This window comes from Macaca thibetana, chromosome 5 (assembly GCF_024542745.1).
Source record: "Macaca thibetana thibetana isolate TM-01 chromosome 5, ASM2454274v1, whole genome shotgun sequence".
In the NCBI taxonomy this organism is placed as follows: domain Eukaryota; kingdom Metazoa; phylum Chordata; class Mammalia; order Primates; family Cercopithecidae; genus Macaca; species Macaca thibetana.
The window spans coordinates 144,259,805-144,276,718 of record NC_065582.1 but is presented as its reverse complement, the minus strand read 5'-3'; the positions used below and the strand labels follow the sequence as shown (position 1 = coordinate 144,276,718).

Below are 16,914 nucleotides of genomic sequence, written 5' to 3'. Positions count from 1 at the left end.
AGGAGCTCTGGGATCAGCTGGCATGGACTCCAGGCCCAGATATGTTACTAATAATTTTGGGAACTTCACCTCTCGAAGCCCCAGTTTCCTCACCTGGAAAAAAATGGAGATGATGGATCTGTATAGGGTTGTTACTGGGATTCAGTGAGATAGTACACGTAAAATGCAAGGGAAGCACCTGGCACGTAGTGAGCGCTCAGCAAAGCTCAAAGCTCAGTGTTATTATTTTAAAAAAAAGTGGCACACACTGGTGTGTGATGTGTTCCTTCAGTATGAGAGCAAGAGAGCTGGAAGCCAAGGTCTCACTGAGTTCTGACATCTACTCCATTGTGTCAAAATGAATATCAACAGTGAATCGTGATTAAGGTGACATATACCAGGGTAAAATATTTCCTATAGTTTAGCCAAAACTTCAGCTTACTTTAGTATGATAAAAATGAAGAAAAAATAAATTCCTGCTACTATCTTCATAATTGTCTTTTATTATAGACTGCAAGTAATTTTAATTTCTTTCTTATGATGCTTTGTGAATTTAGTGGATTTGATTAGCTTTCTAACTTTGATTTTTTTGGAGGGGTTGGTGGTAAAGAAGAGAACTTGGGATACATAATTCATGTATGATACACATCTAGGTCAGTTCCTAGTAACTACTGAACCACAAATGCAATTATATAAGGTAATTTGCCTTATATCAAACTGTGATTTTGATTACATACATTTTTTTTTTTTTTTTTGAGATGGAGTCTCGCTCTGTTGCCCAGGCTGGAGTGCAGTGGCTTGATCTTGGCTCACTACAACCTCCACTTCCTGTGTTCAAGCAATTCTCTTGCCTCAGCCTCCTTAGTAGCTGGGATTACAAGCGCCCATCACCATGCCTGGCTAATTTTTGTATTTTTAGTAGAGACGGGGTTTCACAGTGTTGGTCAGGTTGATCTCGAACTCCTGACCTTGTGATCTGCCTGCCTCGGCCTCCCAAAGTGCTGGGATTACAGGTGTGAGCCACCGCACCTGGCCGATTACATACTATTTTATTATGGATACTATTTCAAGTTAAAAGTCTTTTTCTTCTCTTGCAGTTTGATAATACAATAATGTTTGTAACTACCATTTATTTAATGCTCTTCATAATACTTTATTCAACTCTTACAATTAACCATGAGGTAGGTATTATTGTCCTCACTTTATTGATGAGGATATTGAGGCTCAGTAGGATTAAGCAACGTGGCCAAGGGCACACAGTTTAGAAAGCGACAGATTTGATTTAAACCGACATGTCTCTGATTCCCAAACCTGTCAATGACACTGCCAGCTTGATGTTGATAAGTACAAGTCTTATCACTTATTTGCAACCACTTGTACAAGATAAATTTAAAGTTCATTTGGAAAAGAATATATTCACTGTGTATTTTACCTTTTTCCAAGTACAACTGCTCCTGGGTCTTGAGATTTTGCCTCCAGCTCCTGAACTTCATCGACTAATGTTTTAAAAGCAGTCCTCTTGATACTGCAAAAAGAAAAAAAAGGGATTTGCATGGAAATACTACTGTGAAGACTTCACAAAACTAGATGTCTGGTTTATTATCATGCTGTTGATAAAGTACAACAGTAACAAGAGTACAAGCAGTTTTTCAACAGAATCTTAAAAATTATCATACTTTTGAAAATTAATATGAAATTATAGTTTTAAAATAAATGATGGTTTAGGTTTACAATACTGAAACTCCCATAGTTATTTAAATAAATATCATGTAATTAAATTAAATGCTACCTTTTTTGTGAGAAGAGATAAGATTTAAAAATTTATAACCTTTGAAAAAAATTAGTAAGGTTTTCTTTTCTTTCATTTTATATTTTATGTATGTTTGGAATCAGGCAAGCAAAACATTTCTTTTTATAATAAAAAGTGTGTTTGGAAATAGTACAATTTTTCTTCTACTTTTATATGAGTTTTGGGGCTGTTTCTAAAAAACGTACTTCCCGATGTAAATTTCTCCAGTGCCATTTACTTTTCTCTGTTAAGTAAAAGAGAAACTACCCGCTTTACTACTCATTTCATCTTTTAAACTAGTTTTCTAGTTCCTGAATCACCCCTTCCTTATTTAAAATTAAGCAATATTACCAGTCCCTATCCTGCAAGCTCTACATGCTTGAGTTGACGTTACGAAGAGAGAAATCTGAGGATGAATATGCATCTATATCTCTCCATATGTAACCGAGTATATACTTACACCTTGTACACCACATCAAGGAGCAGAGATGCCACAGGGATGAATAACAAGCCCATCCAAAAGACTCCAGAACTGAACAACATGGCTGCCTGTGCAAATCGTCAGAAAAAACATTACTTTAAAACCAAAATACATGATTCCTGTTTAGTTTTTATGTAATTTTAAGTAAAACAATTTTAAGAATATCATTCTGTAAGACAGTAAACAACTCTGAATTCGAACTTATGAAATTAACTTAGAATATCAAAATAAATCTTTGAACACATTTAAAATATACTCTGGATTAAATTCTCTTATAATAATATATGGTGTAAAATAAATCATAATTAGAAACTAAATTTACTATTTCTGGCAAATGAAAATTACTTTTGTAAAATTATAGGATATTAAAAAATCATCCAGATAAATCATGACTACAGTATAATCAAATTAAGATACCTACAAAAACAACAATTTGACTATTTTTGGCTAACATTAGGTAGTAATAATCTTAATTTTTGTTCAATGATTTATATAACAAGTATTGGTGCATACCTGTTATTGCTAAAGTCAAACCAAATATCTTGTATGTAAAAGCCAAATAAAAGTGTATTAAAATAACTTTAATAATTTCTTTGTAATAAATACCAAATTGTTGTATTGGAGCCTTTTGGGTTACAAAAAAAAATGATTCTGTAATTTAAAAAGTAATAAATTCTATTATTTACTCACAATTATAAAAAAAATCTGTAATATAATTAGATTACACAGAACTTAAAAGGAATAGTATTATACAATAAAAGCAAAAGAAATATTTTGGTTTCACTTCTTTTAATCTTTTTATCAAGAGGAAATTTTCAGTACCTATTTAAATCCATAAAGGTATTGTTCTAATTCCACTAAAAAGTAGCTAGCTAACGCATGCACATTTAGATTCTACTAAAAATCACACAAAATTAAAAAAAAAAAAACAGGTATGATTCAGGAATTAAAAATAACCTAGAGTTTAATTATTCTAGGCAATCTCACAATTACACATAAATAGTCCTAATCAATTAGACCTTATCAAACATAAAGATTTCTAATTTTAAATTATATTTCAGATTACCTACTCATTTTGACTCTCGATTAAGGACTAGGAACCGCTGTTTAAATTTTTTCTGCATTGACATGAGCTTATGGATACAGACCGCAGGTTCAGGGAGGCTAAGATTTTTCACTATGTAGAAGTGAATAGCTCTGAATACTTTTAAAATAAAAACATGCTATTACAAAAAATTCCAGAAAATAAGTTTTGCCACATGGGTTCAATGAAATAGCACCAATATTCGAGACACCAACAAGATGAAAAATATTCACATAAAAGTCACTTTATTTAATAAGCAAAACATGATCTTTGACATGTTTGCTGACATCCTCAATGGTGAAAACCAACAATAACTGTGTAATAGGAAATGTCTATCAAGTCAGTGGATTTTCTTTAGATTGAAAGAAGCTTTCTAGTAAGGTAACAACTGTAAAAAACCAATTTCTTTCTCCTTCTGGGGGGAAAGGCAAGGTAAGAATTCCAAGGCATGTAACTGAAAATACCACATTTACTTGGCTTAATTTTAATATATTTTAATTTGGTGGGGGGCGGGGGGCAAGAGAAGGAGGATTTACTCTTGCCTTTGCCACCTTGTATTAAATGTCCACCGATGGAAAACGCAAAAGTGGTGGAGATTCAAGGCTGCTAATTCTGACCATTGTGATGCTAACGATGAACGGAGGAGTGACTGGCGCCCCACCATTCAGTCCACCAGCCTTTGGCTTTACAAATGAACACCATGAATTGAGGGGAAAAAAGTTTTTCTGCGTCATATCTGAAAGCCTGTCAGATTTTTTTTTTTCTTTTGCAGAGTTAATCCAAACCTAAAAGATTTAAAGCCGACATTCGCATTAAAGACAGAGAGTCTCTTTGTATTTTTTGGATGAAGAGGGGGGAAAAATAAAATCCCACAGAGGTATTTCCTTCCTTTCTGTATAAGAAAGCTCCCCCTCACTCTGAAGAAACCAGTTTTGTCTCTAACTTTTCACATTTCCCCACTCGCAGGCAGGTCAGCTGGGAAAAGGCGAAGGGATCCTGAGACAATGGTGGTAACAGCAGCAGCCTGTTCCGGCCGAGCTCCGAGCTCCGAGCCCCCGAGAGCGGTTTGCAAATTGCTCCTAATGTGGGAGACTGGTGCACGAAGCCAAGTGGCCCCCGCTGCCCCTTCTCGAGGCGCTGTGAAACCAAATGGAATCTGCCACAAAAGTGGCTCCCGGGGGCCTTGAGAAGGGATCAGCTGAGGAAGCTGCAAAGCTGGTAACAGGAGGGCACAGGCCCTGTGTGGCGAACAAGCAACTGCTTGTCTCTGCAGAGTGATGCCGGCTCAAAATCGAACCACTGGGGCTTCAAAAATAAACCAACACTGCCTGAAAACGCAACTTGCAGAAGAGAACTTGTTCTGAAATTTCTATGTGAACTTTCAGAGAACAAACGTTTGAGAAAATACCAGTTTATGTGCATTTGGCCAAGCCAAGGGGCATGACGGATAAGAGGGGTTTATCTTCTGACCCACAATGGCATGATCTGTTAGCACCTATGTTCCCATATAAGACAGAAACCCTTCTTCACCTTCAATGTGCCCAAGTTCAGTCTCATAGGAGACAGAATTCAAGTGTGCCACCTGCCTACAAACTAACAGTATGGTTCTTCAGTCTACCTCTATGTGTTTACACTATTAATATCAGAGTGGCATGCTGCGACTCTTACTCATGGAAACGTATAGACACCTAAAACAGAAGGCCCTCTGCCGAACTCTAAGACTGTCTCCATGGACCCCAGTTGGAGCAGGTTAGGTGACAGGCTTGGAAGTGGTCCTGGCACAGCCCTTCCCGGCTAATTAGACACTTGAGAAGAAACTTCTCAGTCTCAGTTTCCTCAGCTGTACAGTGGATTGTAGGAATTAAACTCAATAATATTTGTAAACTGGCTGCATAACATTGATTATTAACAAACTTTCTTCATTTCAATTGTCTGGTTTCTTTAAATGCTCTAGTCTCTTGTTTTTTTTCCAGTGATCTGTCCCATGAGCTTCATGGAAGAAAATGTTTATGACAATATCAAATTAACTGTAAATCAATTTATAAGTTTTATGATTTTCATCTCAATAGTATCACAACATATGCTTGTTTTATGTGCTATTTTAAAATGCAATGATGAAACACAGGCCAAAGTAAGAGATCCCTAATAAAGTGCCATTCATCTCAATTTGCCAATTTAGGAAATGGAGAAAAATAATTTTGTCATAAAAATTATTGACTACGCCAGCATAATATATTAATTTTGGAAGGGAAAATTATCCAGAAAATAGTGCTTCAAAACATTTTTTTTTGGAGGGGACTGCAGTAAGAGAAATGAATAACTTCCAGAGTGGTTGCGTTAATGTTGGAAACAACCACAACAAAAAAACCAAGAAGTGACTATTTATTAAGTGTCTGGAGAAAGCTTTATATAAAGGCTTTCAGAGCTTAAGAACAGTGAAAAAAACTATGAAAGGATGCTTTAAAGAACTGATTTATGAAAACATAGAACTTCCACATGTTCAAACATAGCTAAAAAAGTAAACAATAAAAAACTGAGAGAATGACTACTACAAATACATGAAATTCTAGGTTAATATCTGATCAGAAAAATAGCCCCTTTATCTTCATAAGAATAGCTGCAATCTCAAGAGATAGGCAACAGACCTGGAAAGGTATTCATAAAAGCAGCAGCAAGTAATCAATGACATGGAAAAGTGTTGAGCCACTCTGCAGTCCTAGAGAAACACTGACAAATTAGATCAGATTTTAAAAATTCACCATCAGTTTGGTGGAGTGAGTGGTGTATGGTGGAATAGGTATTTGTAGCAATTTATATTCCCACCAGCAATGAACTAGCCTTTGGAAAAGGTATTTGGCAATGTGTACCAACACCACATTTATTCCTTTTAATTCAGTAATTCAATTTCTGAACTATGTGTTAAAATGAAGTCCAGCTTTTGCTTATCAGTATGTCATGAAACTGTCCTGTGGTTGCTAGTCCTGAAAGCATCCCCCGAAAGGGCCCATTGCCAGAGGTTTAATAAAGGCGAAAAGAAACCACAGCAGCATCCTCTTGGAAAGTCACAGCGCAGAGCAGTGTAAGGCTTCAAGAAGTCAGGGTAAAGCACCCTACTGAATAGTTTTTAAAACCAAGGTTTCCTAAAGGTATTGATAGATCATGGAACACCTTCCCCCACATCCTCTTACAAACATGCACACAACTAATTTTGGGGAATGCAAATATTCGTTGTGGGTTGTTTTAAATAACAAAATACTAGTTAAAGCTAACAGGGCACTATGTGGCTCATTAGGCAAATGTGCATCCCTCGGTCAGAATGTCATCCAAGCTGTGAAGATGCTGTTCACAGATTGTAATTATCAGAAGACTGATAGTTTAGAAGAGTCCTGGAGGGAAAGGTAAACTACCCTGGTATTCTCCCAGGAGCCTTCTGTTAGCATACAAACACCCTCCCTGGAAGGGTTTGCAGTTTGTATCATCATCCATATGGAAATCAGCCACTAATCACCTGTGGCTTAGATTTCTCACCTGAACTTGAAGCACAGGCTAGACTATTGAGCTCCTAACTTGTGGGTCACACAGGCACCTCAAACCTCACACATCCCACACTGAACACACACTGTCTTCCCTCCAAAGGCCGCTCTTCCTTGGTACAAGCTATTCAGGGAATGGTGTCATCCCTGGCTGCCCAAGACAGAAACCTGGGCCCTATTCCTGAATTGGCTTTTTTACCCTACGTCCAATATTTCACTGGGTTCTGTTGTGCTTTAGCATCTTCAGATTCATCCATCTCTGGTCAACTTTGCCATGCTTATCCCAGTGCAAAAAATTTGCCTGTCCTCCTAGCCGTACTGACTTCAGAAATACTCTGCTTCTAGCTGTTCACGCTGCAGCCAGAGATATTTCCAAAAGGCAAATTCAATATTAGCAGTTGCTGGATTAAACCCTATCTGTGGCTTCAGAATGTCCTCAGAATAGAATACAAAATCTTTAATACAATTTCAAGACCTTTCCTATCTGACTTCTGATTACTTTCCCAATATCACCTCTCAAGCCAGCCCCATTTCTTGCTACACGTAACGTGTTTCAGTTCCTGGAAGGCACCCATGCTCACTCATGTCCTCGGGCCTTTGCACTTGTGATGCCTACTCGTCCTTCAATTTTCCTTTCTTAGACTCAGTTAGAGGACACTACTTGGGCTTCCGTTATGTTGGCATCTGTCACCCATTTTCTAGTTGCTCATTCATCTTCTTGTTAGACTATATGTTCTCTTAATTCTCACAATTCAAGTGCTTAACCACCAAGCAGATGTTCAATAAATAATTGCTGGATAAATATGTTCTCGCAACCTAGTGTTGCGGAAACTGTGAAAAACAACAGAGCCTGGGGACCCTGTTCTTGAGATGTGGTGGTTATGGTTTGCTTGCGTTCTGGCATGAAGTTATTCTATTGCCAGATAATTACGTATTTTGGGGAGAGGAGTTGATTCAGCTCCATGACTATCCTTTTCCAATGTAGGTTGCCTTTTCTGTTAAAGGTTGAGGGATGTGCATTAAAAGCTAAATATGTTAAACTATCCCCACCCCCTAGTCTGAATCATCAGAAGTATTTCAATGAATTCAAGAAAGGTATGATACCTGGAAAAAAAAGTGTTTTTTGTATTTTTTTTTTTTTTTTTTTGCGGTTGTGGGGAGGTAAGGAAGAGCTGCAGAATAGGCAGGAAGAGAAGGAAGTACCAGCATTAACAAAGATTTTAATTAACTACACGGTATGAACACTTTGCTAAGTTAAAGAAAAAGAAGCAGAATAGAAAATCCCAGTCTTCCTCCTCTAGACAAATACAAAGTGTATCCTTCTGGCTGCTCTGGCCACAATACTCGAGTCATCTTTGTTTCCCCTTTTCTTTGAAACTGAGCATTCAATTTACTGGCAAATCTTATTGGCTTGACTTAAAAAAATCCATACACCAATGTTCATAGCAGCACTATTCGCTATAGTCAAAGGGCGGAAACAACATTAACAGATGAGTGGATGAGGAAAATGTGGCATATCCATACAATGGAATATTATTCAGCTTTCAAAGACATGAAATTCTGGCCCACTTTACAACATGGGTGAACCCTGAAGACATTTTGCCAAATAAAAAAAATCAGACATAAAAGGACCAATGTGTGATTCTACTTAGATGCAGTGCCCGGAATAGTGAAATTCAGAAACAGCAAGCCCAATGGTGGCTGCTAGGGGTTAGGGGAAAAGGAGAACGGGGATTGTTTAACAAGTATGAGGTTTCAGTAGAGAAAGATGAAAAAGTTCTAGAGATGGACAGTGGTGATGGTTGCATAACAATGTGAATACACTTAATGCCACTGAATTTACACTTAAAATGATAAATATTATATTATGTTCTGCCATAACAAAAACCTTTGAAGGAAAAAAAAAGTTCTTAGAGCAAATCATCTCCCCACCCCAAATCCAGAATCTACCCACTTCACACCCTTCCATGCTTGCCTAGGCCCCCATCATCTTCCGTCTGGAGTGCTACAACAGCCTGCTAGGGGTCCCCTGGCCGCCTCCCTGTTTCCCGTACGTACTATTCTCAACAGAGCTCCCAGAGTAGTCCTTTTAGAAGTCAGATCGTGCCTCCCTGGCTCAACCCTCCAGAGGCTTGGAGAAAAATCAAGAGTCTTTACAATTGCCTCATGGCCCTGGGTGTTCTGCCCCAGCCCTGTCTCTTAAGGCCAGCTCGCTAGGGCCTTTTTTCCCCCAACTTCTAAGTTTAGGAGTGCATGTGCAGGTTACATAGGTAAACTTGTGTCATGGGGGTTTGATGTACAGATTATTTCCTCACCCAGGTATTGAGCTTAGTTATTTTCCCTGATCCTCTCCCTTCTCCCACCCTCCACCCTCCGGTGGGCCCCAGTCCCAGTGTGTGTTGCTCCCCTCTATGTGTCTGTGTGTTGTCATCATTTAGCTCCCGCTTATAAGTGAGAACATGTGGTATTTAATTTTCTGTTCCTGCATTAGTTTGTTAGGAATAATAGTGCTTTTACTAGTCACTCCCTCCCTCATTCAGCTTCCACCACTCTGCAGTCCTCAGGCTCTCAGCATTTGTCTATTTTCATCTGGAATTTTCTTCCAGATAGCCACAGGTCCTGGTCACAACACTTCAGGTACAGTGAGGCCTTGTGTGACCACCCCATTGAAAACAGCACCACACCCCATCCTCTCCCCTGCACTCAAGTCCTCCAGAGTATTTAACACAGCTCAGCCTGCTGTATAATAGACTTATGTTTGTATGTTTTTCTTCTCTAGATTATAACCTCCCAAAGGCAGAGATTTTTTTCATGGATGTATTCCCAGAAACTAGAATAGTGCTTTGACATATATTGGTTGCAATATGTTATTGATTTAATACATTACTAAGTTATTGAAAAATTTTTATTATAAAATTTAAAGAGGAAAAAACTTTAATTTTCACTGATATGAGAAGCACTCAAAATAGTATAATAATGCCTCTATTTTCAGACTCTAATCTCTTTCTCTGCATTTAGAATTATTTTTCTAGGCTAGATTACAATCAAGAGGAGAAGGTGTATTTTTTTTTTTTGTTCCCCCAAATGGCGCACAAATTGGGAAGAACTGACAATTTAATGATCCTTCTATTCAGAGCATGGTATGTTTATTTATTCAACTTTTAAAATATTTCTCTCATTTTTGTCAAATTTCTAGTTTTCTTTCTACTAACCATTCACATAACTGGCTAAGGTTTCTTCTTGTTGTTGCTGTGAATGGAACCTTTCATTTTTCTTTGTGTAAGAAGGCTATTTTATCTTTAAAGATTTAGGCCATTTCCAAGGGAGTTAACGAGTTAGAGAAAACTCCAAAAGTGGCATATCCATTATGTATTTCTGAGGAGTTTGTCAAATCCAAGAAGTCAATGGTTCTTTCTGGCTCCGACTCCTCTGAAACATTCTGGTAGTATAACTCTTCAGAGATGATTTGTACCATGATCCCCAAAACATATACACCTCCCACGTTTCTCTTTTTAAAACCTATCTGCCATGGTCTGAGGTCATTTAATTTCTCTTGTCTCCTCCTAGATCTCAGTTAACCCTTTTGGTCTTCTTAGGAAGCATCTTCTTCGTGAAGTCATCATCAATAAAAATCTTCAATGCTTAGCTTCGAGTTTGCAAGTATTGTTTCTTTTCATACAAGTTTTCTTGATCTTTCCTCCCACATTGTGGCTCTTTCCTCCTTGCTATACCACAATGCTTTGTCTCTGCTCTATTAGCTAGGTATCTTTTCGGAAAAGGTGCATTCTGTGTTGCTGTATTCCCATTTCAGCCCCATCTCATCCAATCTCAGTCACCCATAATAGACTCTTTTCTCCTCCAGTTCCTTTTCTCAGCCACCCAATCTCAGTGGACTGGAAGATCTTATTCATGAAACCTGAGACCCCAGACTTACTCTAGAATACCCCGAAAGCTGGAGAAATCCACAACTTTAACATCTATATTTTTACAGCAAAGATACTCTAGAGTATCTTGAAAGCTAAAATCCACAATATCAATATCTATATTTTTATGGCAAGGTAGAAATATACCAGTAGAATGCTAGAGTCCTCTGCTGGCAATGCTACCACTGATGTATGGGAACTTCACATAGACTCATCAAAATCAACTCTGCTTTCAGACACTGAAAAGTGTCGTTAGAATTTGAACTTGCAAACACTTCTGAAAGTGTCTTTGTGTTCCAGGCTGGTGAAATACCACGGTGGGACACTGCAGAGGTCATAAAGTTGTTGGAGTCTTTCTCAGAGGCCTGAGCCTTCCAGTCTGAATTCATTATGGTAGTTGGGTGTGGGGTTGAACTGGGTGGTACACAAGTATCCCCGGGTCAGTAGTAAGTGGTGAGTTTGCTACCCTGTACTTTAACCAGAGACAAATTCTAGGCTCATATGAACCTTGGCATGGGGTGAAGTGCCACTGAATCCTTCAGTAGCTGGACATCTTGGGTAGTCTGGCTCAACACTTCCCTCTGAGAAAGCCTAAAGACAAAGGAGTGCAAATGCCAAATTCTCTGTTCTGGGCCTTATCATTAAGAACTAACTTTACTATCTTTCATTTTAGTTGAAAACAACTCTTGCAAATTTCAATTATATGATATATATTCATGTCAAAATATAATTATCCTCATGACTTCCTAATTTATCAATAGCATTTATCACTTCCTCTGACTCTGACTCAAATCTTTATTCTATGGCTTCTGGTACTCTCTGGAATACAGTATATTCTGTAATGACAAGCTGTCTGCCATGACTTACAGTAATGATGTTAATGACATTCAGGTAACTTTTTGTGACCTGGCTTTGCTCAACTTTCTGGTTCTAGCTCCAACCATTTTCTGCCTTGGTAACACCAAACTTGCTCCTTGCTTGGGCTGTTCTCTACCTGGAAAACTCTTTTCACACCCACCTTCCTGGACAGCCTGGGGAACAGTAGTACCAAGACACTTTTCCAAACAACAGCTTGGGGGTCCAGCGCTCTCTTCTCTGTTAGTCCCTGTGCATTGTGATCATAACAGCTAGCATGTTACATCCTAATTGTCTGTGGGACTACTCCATGACAAACTAACTCCTCAGAACGGCCTCTTTTTGAAACTTTTGATCCACTGAACCCAGTATAGGCCCTGACAGATAGGCACTCCATAAATCTCAGTTTAATTGAACTGAATTGGGCTCTTACATGGGATGATTACTTTCTCCATGAAACTAGACAGGGCAGAACACCCAGAAAATAACTAAAGGGTGTTTCAGATAAACCCCAATATGTTTACAATTATTCTCAGCAGCTTTTGATTACTCAGAGACAAAGAAAATTCTTGGCTTGGGTTATCCCAAACAAACAAACAAACAAACCCAGATCTTAGAAAATATGCAAATTAGATACCAGCTCACAGCATTTATGTGCTTCTTTCCCTTGGACATTTCTCTGGGGTGATGAGGAGCTGAAAAAGGGGTGATCATCTCATGGGGCTCAGAACCAGTATTCAATCTAGCCATAGGATACAAGAAACAACCTTTGCATCTCTGTTCTCTGGCAAGAGAGTAATCATAAAAAAAAAAAAAGATGAAAAAGGGTGTTTAGAGGGAAAGGAGGAAGAGCTAGTTGGGACCTGGAACAATTAGAAGTTAATTTTTGCAAAAAAAAAAAAAAAAAAAAAAGGTTTGACTATATATCAATTCACACTGAGAACTAAACATGCAAAAGAAAACAGTCTTTCTGAAAAGGCATCAAGAGCACTAGAAAATGTGCAGTTCTGAGACTATTTTCTAGGAATATAGTTCCCAGAATAGTGAAGATAATTAAAAACATAATTTGTTTTATTTTAATCTTCATTATTGTCCTATTTAAAAACTTAAAAGTAACAGAAAAATGAGGACAGTATTAGTAAAAAATTTTTTTTCATTATGAGAAACAAAATTTAAAAATGCTATGATGTTATTAAGTAAGTTGTATGAGACGGTATGTTATCTCAATGTTTAATATGTTTACTTGTTACATGATTCTTACAGGTTTTTATAATTTTGTGACGGGTCTGCATTTTAGCTTTTTAAAAAAATGTTTGAAAAGCCCTCTCGTAAAGCATCAGTTGTTTGATTACAAGTCAGTCAGTCTGTAAAACAAAATAACCTGCATTTCAAGACTGTAGAAAACGATTTTTAAAAACCTCAAAACTTCAAAAAGCACCTAGCTAAAGAAAAACAGCTGTTACATGGCTTACATAGAAAAACTGACTTCCATGGCTGAGACTTTTAGTTGCCCTTCATTCTATATCATCTTTAGATGCAATTACTTTTGTCCTTGGCTGGTCACCTTTTCCTCCAGCTCAAAGGTTACATCCCTCTGACTCTCTTGTTACAGCTGCTTTGGCTATATGATTAGCTTTTGGACAATGAGATCTAAGTAGAAATGTATTGGTAATGTCTAAGAAGGAGCCTCAAATAGAAAGGGCAAATCCTTCTTCCCTCTCTTGCTAGCTGGAAGGTTGGTAAAATGGCCAGAGCTCAGGCAGCCATTCTAGACTATGAGGAAGTACACTAAGGTTGGCAGTGCAGTAAGTTAAAGGGAACCTAGTCTCTGATGACTGTGCAGATTCCATACCAGTCCTGGACTGTCTGTCTCCCCCATGACTTCTATTACATGGAAGAGAAATACGTTTCTATCTTGTTTAATCCACAGTTACTTTTTTAAACATTGAAAAATATGCCATAAGTAACTTGCTTTGGATGATGCATGCTAGGAAGCTTAAGTGATAACTTTGAACAAAGCAGCTTAATGCCCCTCATTGATGATCCCTTTACCTTACCATAGGATGGAATGCAAGAATTATGTCCAGTTGGCCAGGCGCGGTGGCTCACACCTGTAATCCTGGCACTTTGGGAGGCTGAGGCGGGCGGATCACCTGAGGTCAGGAGTTCGAGACCAGCCTGGCCAATATGGCAAAAACCCATCTCTACTAAAAATACAAAAATTAGCCGGGTGTGGTGGCAGGCGCCTGTAATCCCAGCTACTCGGGAGGCTGAGGCAGGAGAATCACTGGAACCCAGGAAGCAGAGGTTGCAGTGAGCCAAGATCATGCCCACTGTACTCCAGCCTGGGGGACAAGTGCGAGAACAAAGAAAAAAAAAAAAAAGAACTATGTCCAGTTATGAGCTTTATTGAAACACTTTCTTTCATGAGTATTTCTGGCCTGTCATTCAAACAAAAGCTGTGGTGGTTGCCAGACCAGAATGCTGGGCCTGGAGGGCAGAGAGGCAGTCTGCCTTCTGCCCATCGCGCTGACCCCACCTCATAGTGCTCTCTCCAGCTCTCTCTGCTGCAGTCACGGGGCTTGTCTTTGAATGGAAAATCCCGTTGCTGCCTTGGAGAATGGGCACCTGCTGTTCCTTAAGTGTGAAATGCTCTTCTTCATATGACAGGTATTCCTGCATCATGTGAGTTTCAGCTTAACTGTCCCAACTTCAGAAAGACCTTCCTGGAACACCCATTATAATCCTGTCCCTTATCATATCTGCTCTGTGTTCCTCCCATCACTTATCACTTTGTCAAATTATCTGTACTTATTCTTCATTTAGTCATTTGTTAACTGGTTTAGTGCCTGTTTCTCCTTCCCATTCCCTGGCCCCCTCAATTAGGCAATGGGGATCCTGCCCAATTAACCTGGTATCGAGGAACATTGCCTGGCACCAATTAAGTCCTCAACACATATTTGTGGAATGAATGAATGTGACAATGAATGGCCTCTAGGGCTGAATAGTTAAAGCTGTACCATACCAGGAGCAGGCTTCGTTCAGCTTTCACACCTTGCTCATCACTGTAGCATACGGGTACACCACGGCCTCTCTCTCGCTTATGACATCAATGCCCCACCATTAAACAAAGGGATCCTTAAGGACAAGGCCAATTCCATTCATCTTTGCATCCCCCAGTGCCTAACACAGGCCCTGGCACACAGGAGACGCTCAATCTACACTTGCTGTATATTGCAGGCAAATGTACTGTGGTTACAAAACACAATGCCTGTTCTCGTACTGGCTCTAAGGAGAGCTCTCACTGTAAAGTGTATGCAGATGTCCAGATATCCTGATTCATGATTACGTTCGTCATACCCATGTCTCCCTTTTCCTCTCAGCATTTCCATATATACTTCTCTTTACAAAATGGGCTTGGAAGTGGCTCCTGGCCAGCTGCCTGTAGAACTGTGAAGGTCTGCCTCTTTCGTTTACTGTTGGGGGCATGAGGACCGTGACCAATGGCAGGTTTTACTGGATGGACTCACAGTCATTGGCTCATTGAAGAACATCTGACAGAATTTTGTACAGTTGTTCCCTCCAGACTACTTGGTTAAACACGGTAATCTCGGATGAAACTCCATCATATCATAACACTGCCCCACCTCATCTACAAGGCTTGGTCTTAAGACCAATAAATTACCGCATGCTATGGAGATAATTAAAAGCTGATAGATGAATAAAGACTATTTTAACCAGGAAATTCCTCATAGGAAAAGTAATTTATTATGTTGGATAAAACAGGCAACAGCACAATTTAGGAAAATCATATCACTAATGTAGTTTATTAATACCTTTCCTACAGGGGTGACACCAAAGGGTTCAACAAAGATTTTTATTGTTTTTCAGAAAGCCTTTACAAACCTCAATCAAGAGATCTGAAATTCTGTAAAACACATGCTCGTTCCTTAACTTCAATTTCCTTCAGTAGTTTTATAGATCCCTTAGGCCAGGGAGAGCAGAAACAGATGGTGCTTGGGAGGACTTTACAGTGCCTGTCTGCAACGCCACAATAAATTTAAAAGTTTTGCTGATACTAAGCTTCTGTTATTAATCCTGATATGAAATGATCCTTGCTGTAGCTTTTTATTTTTTAATCTGGTTTATTAATCATTGGCTAAACTATTTTCTCCTAGAAATTCAAAAAATACCCAGTAACATCATTGAGACCAGTCGGAAAAGCAGGCCAGCATATGTTTATATAACATAGCACTTTTCCCCAGGGCCTACCTTGCCCCATAAATTGTTGTACTGGTGTGAAAAAATACAAGTCAGGTCTGAAAAAAAGTTCTCCTCTTAAATCACAACCATATTTGTGAGAGGAGAGGAAGACAGCGACATATTTAAAGTCACAGCCAAGTTCGTCACACTAGTTTCTTTTTCCTTTCCTAAATGATTTCTTATTGTTGCATTTTCCAATGTCTACCTTACCCCCACGGCCCCTAACCCCCGATATCATAATTCCTTTTGAACAGTTAAATATTTCAATAATTTATGGTTGTGGGACACTTGTTAATCATTATCATTTGAATCATTATCATGGGTAGAGATGTAGAATTACTGTAGTGGAAACAAAGTGCAAAACTCTAGGAAGGAATGTTTTCCAAATGGGAACACCCCGCCCACCAACTGAGAACAAGCAGCTCTTGGCTGGGTCTACAGTAACTGAAGTCTGCACTAAACTCTGAGATATTTGAGGAATAGCTTTCCGGTCACTTCAGGCATGCAGAATGAGCGGAAGCAAAAGGGGAAAAGCTATTTGATGCTCTGAAAAGAACCCCTGGGCAGAGACAAAGGCAGCTAAGGACAGCTGAAGATGGAAATATTATATGCACTTGACGACTGGTCAGTTCATCAACAAGATGGAACTAAGTACTTTGATGGGTGGCACTGATGCTAGAAGGGCATTAAATTATAGTTGATAAGTCTGGAAGAAAAGCCACAGGGAAGGGGAAAGAAAAGATGAGAGAAGAAATGGAAAAGGAACAGACAGGAGTGGGCATGGTGCATCAGGGGACAGAATCAGGCTGGGTTCACACTGTAGTTCAGACACTCTGGAGCTGTTTGACCTTCAGAGAGTGATTTAGCCACTTTGCATCTGTGAAATGTCTAAAAGAATTTACCTCACAGTGTGGCTGTGAACATTAAATGAGTGACCACATGAAAAGTGCCTCTGACAGTGACTGGCCCTTCATCAATGGGGCCCTATTATAGCTGAGTGGCAACCA

The 16,914-nt window shown here is 38.9% G+C and overlaps 1 protein-coding gene across 4 annotated transcripts in view; it reads right to left on the bottom strand.

Moving 5' to 3' along the window:
- ATP8A1 (ATPase phospholipid transporting 8A1) overlaps positions 1-16,914 on the bottom strand; it is a 266,458-nt gene that overhangs the window by 12,970 nt on the left and 236,574 nt on the right. For all 4 annotated transcript variants that reach the window (XM_050791502.1, XM_050791504.1, XM_050791503.1 and 1 more), the window contains 2 exons: positions 2,229-2,317; positions 1,412-1,504 (listed from right to left, as the gene is read on the bottom strand). In XM_050791502.1, the coding sequence (XP_050647459.1) occupies positions 1,412-1,504; positions 2,229-2,317 (182 nt within the window). The remainder of the gene's footprint in view (positions 1-1,411; positions 1,505-2,228; positions 2,318-16,914) is intronic.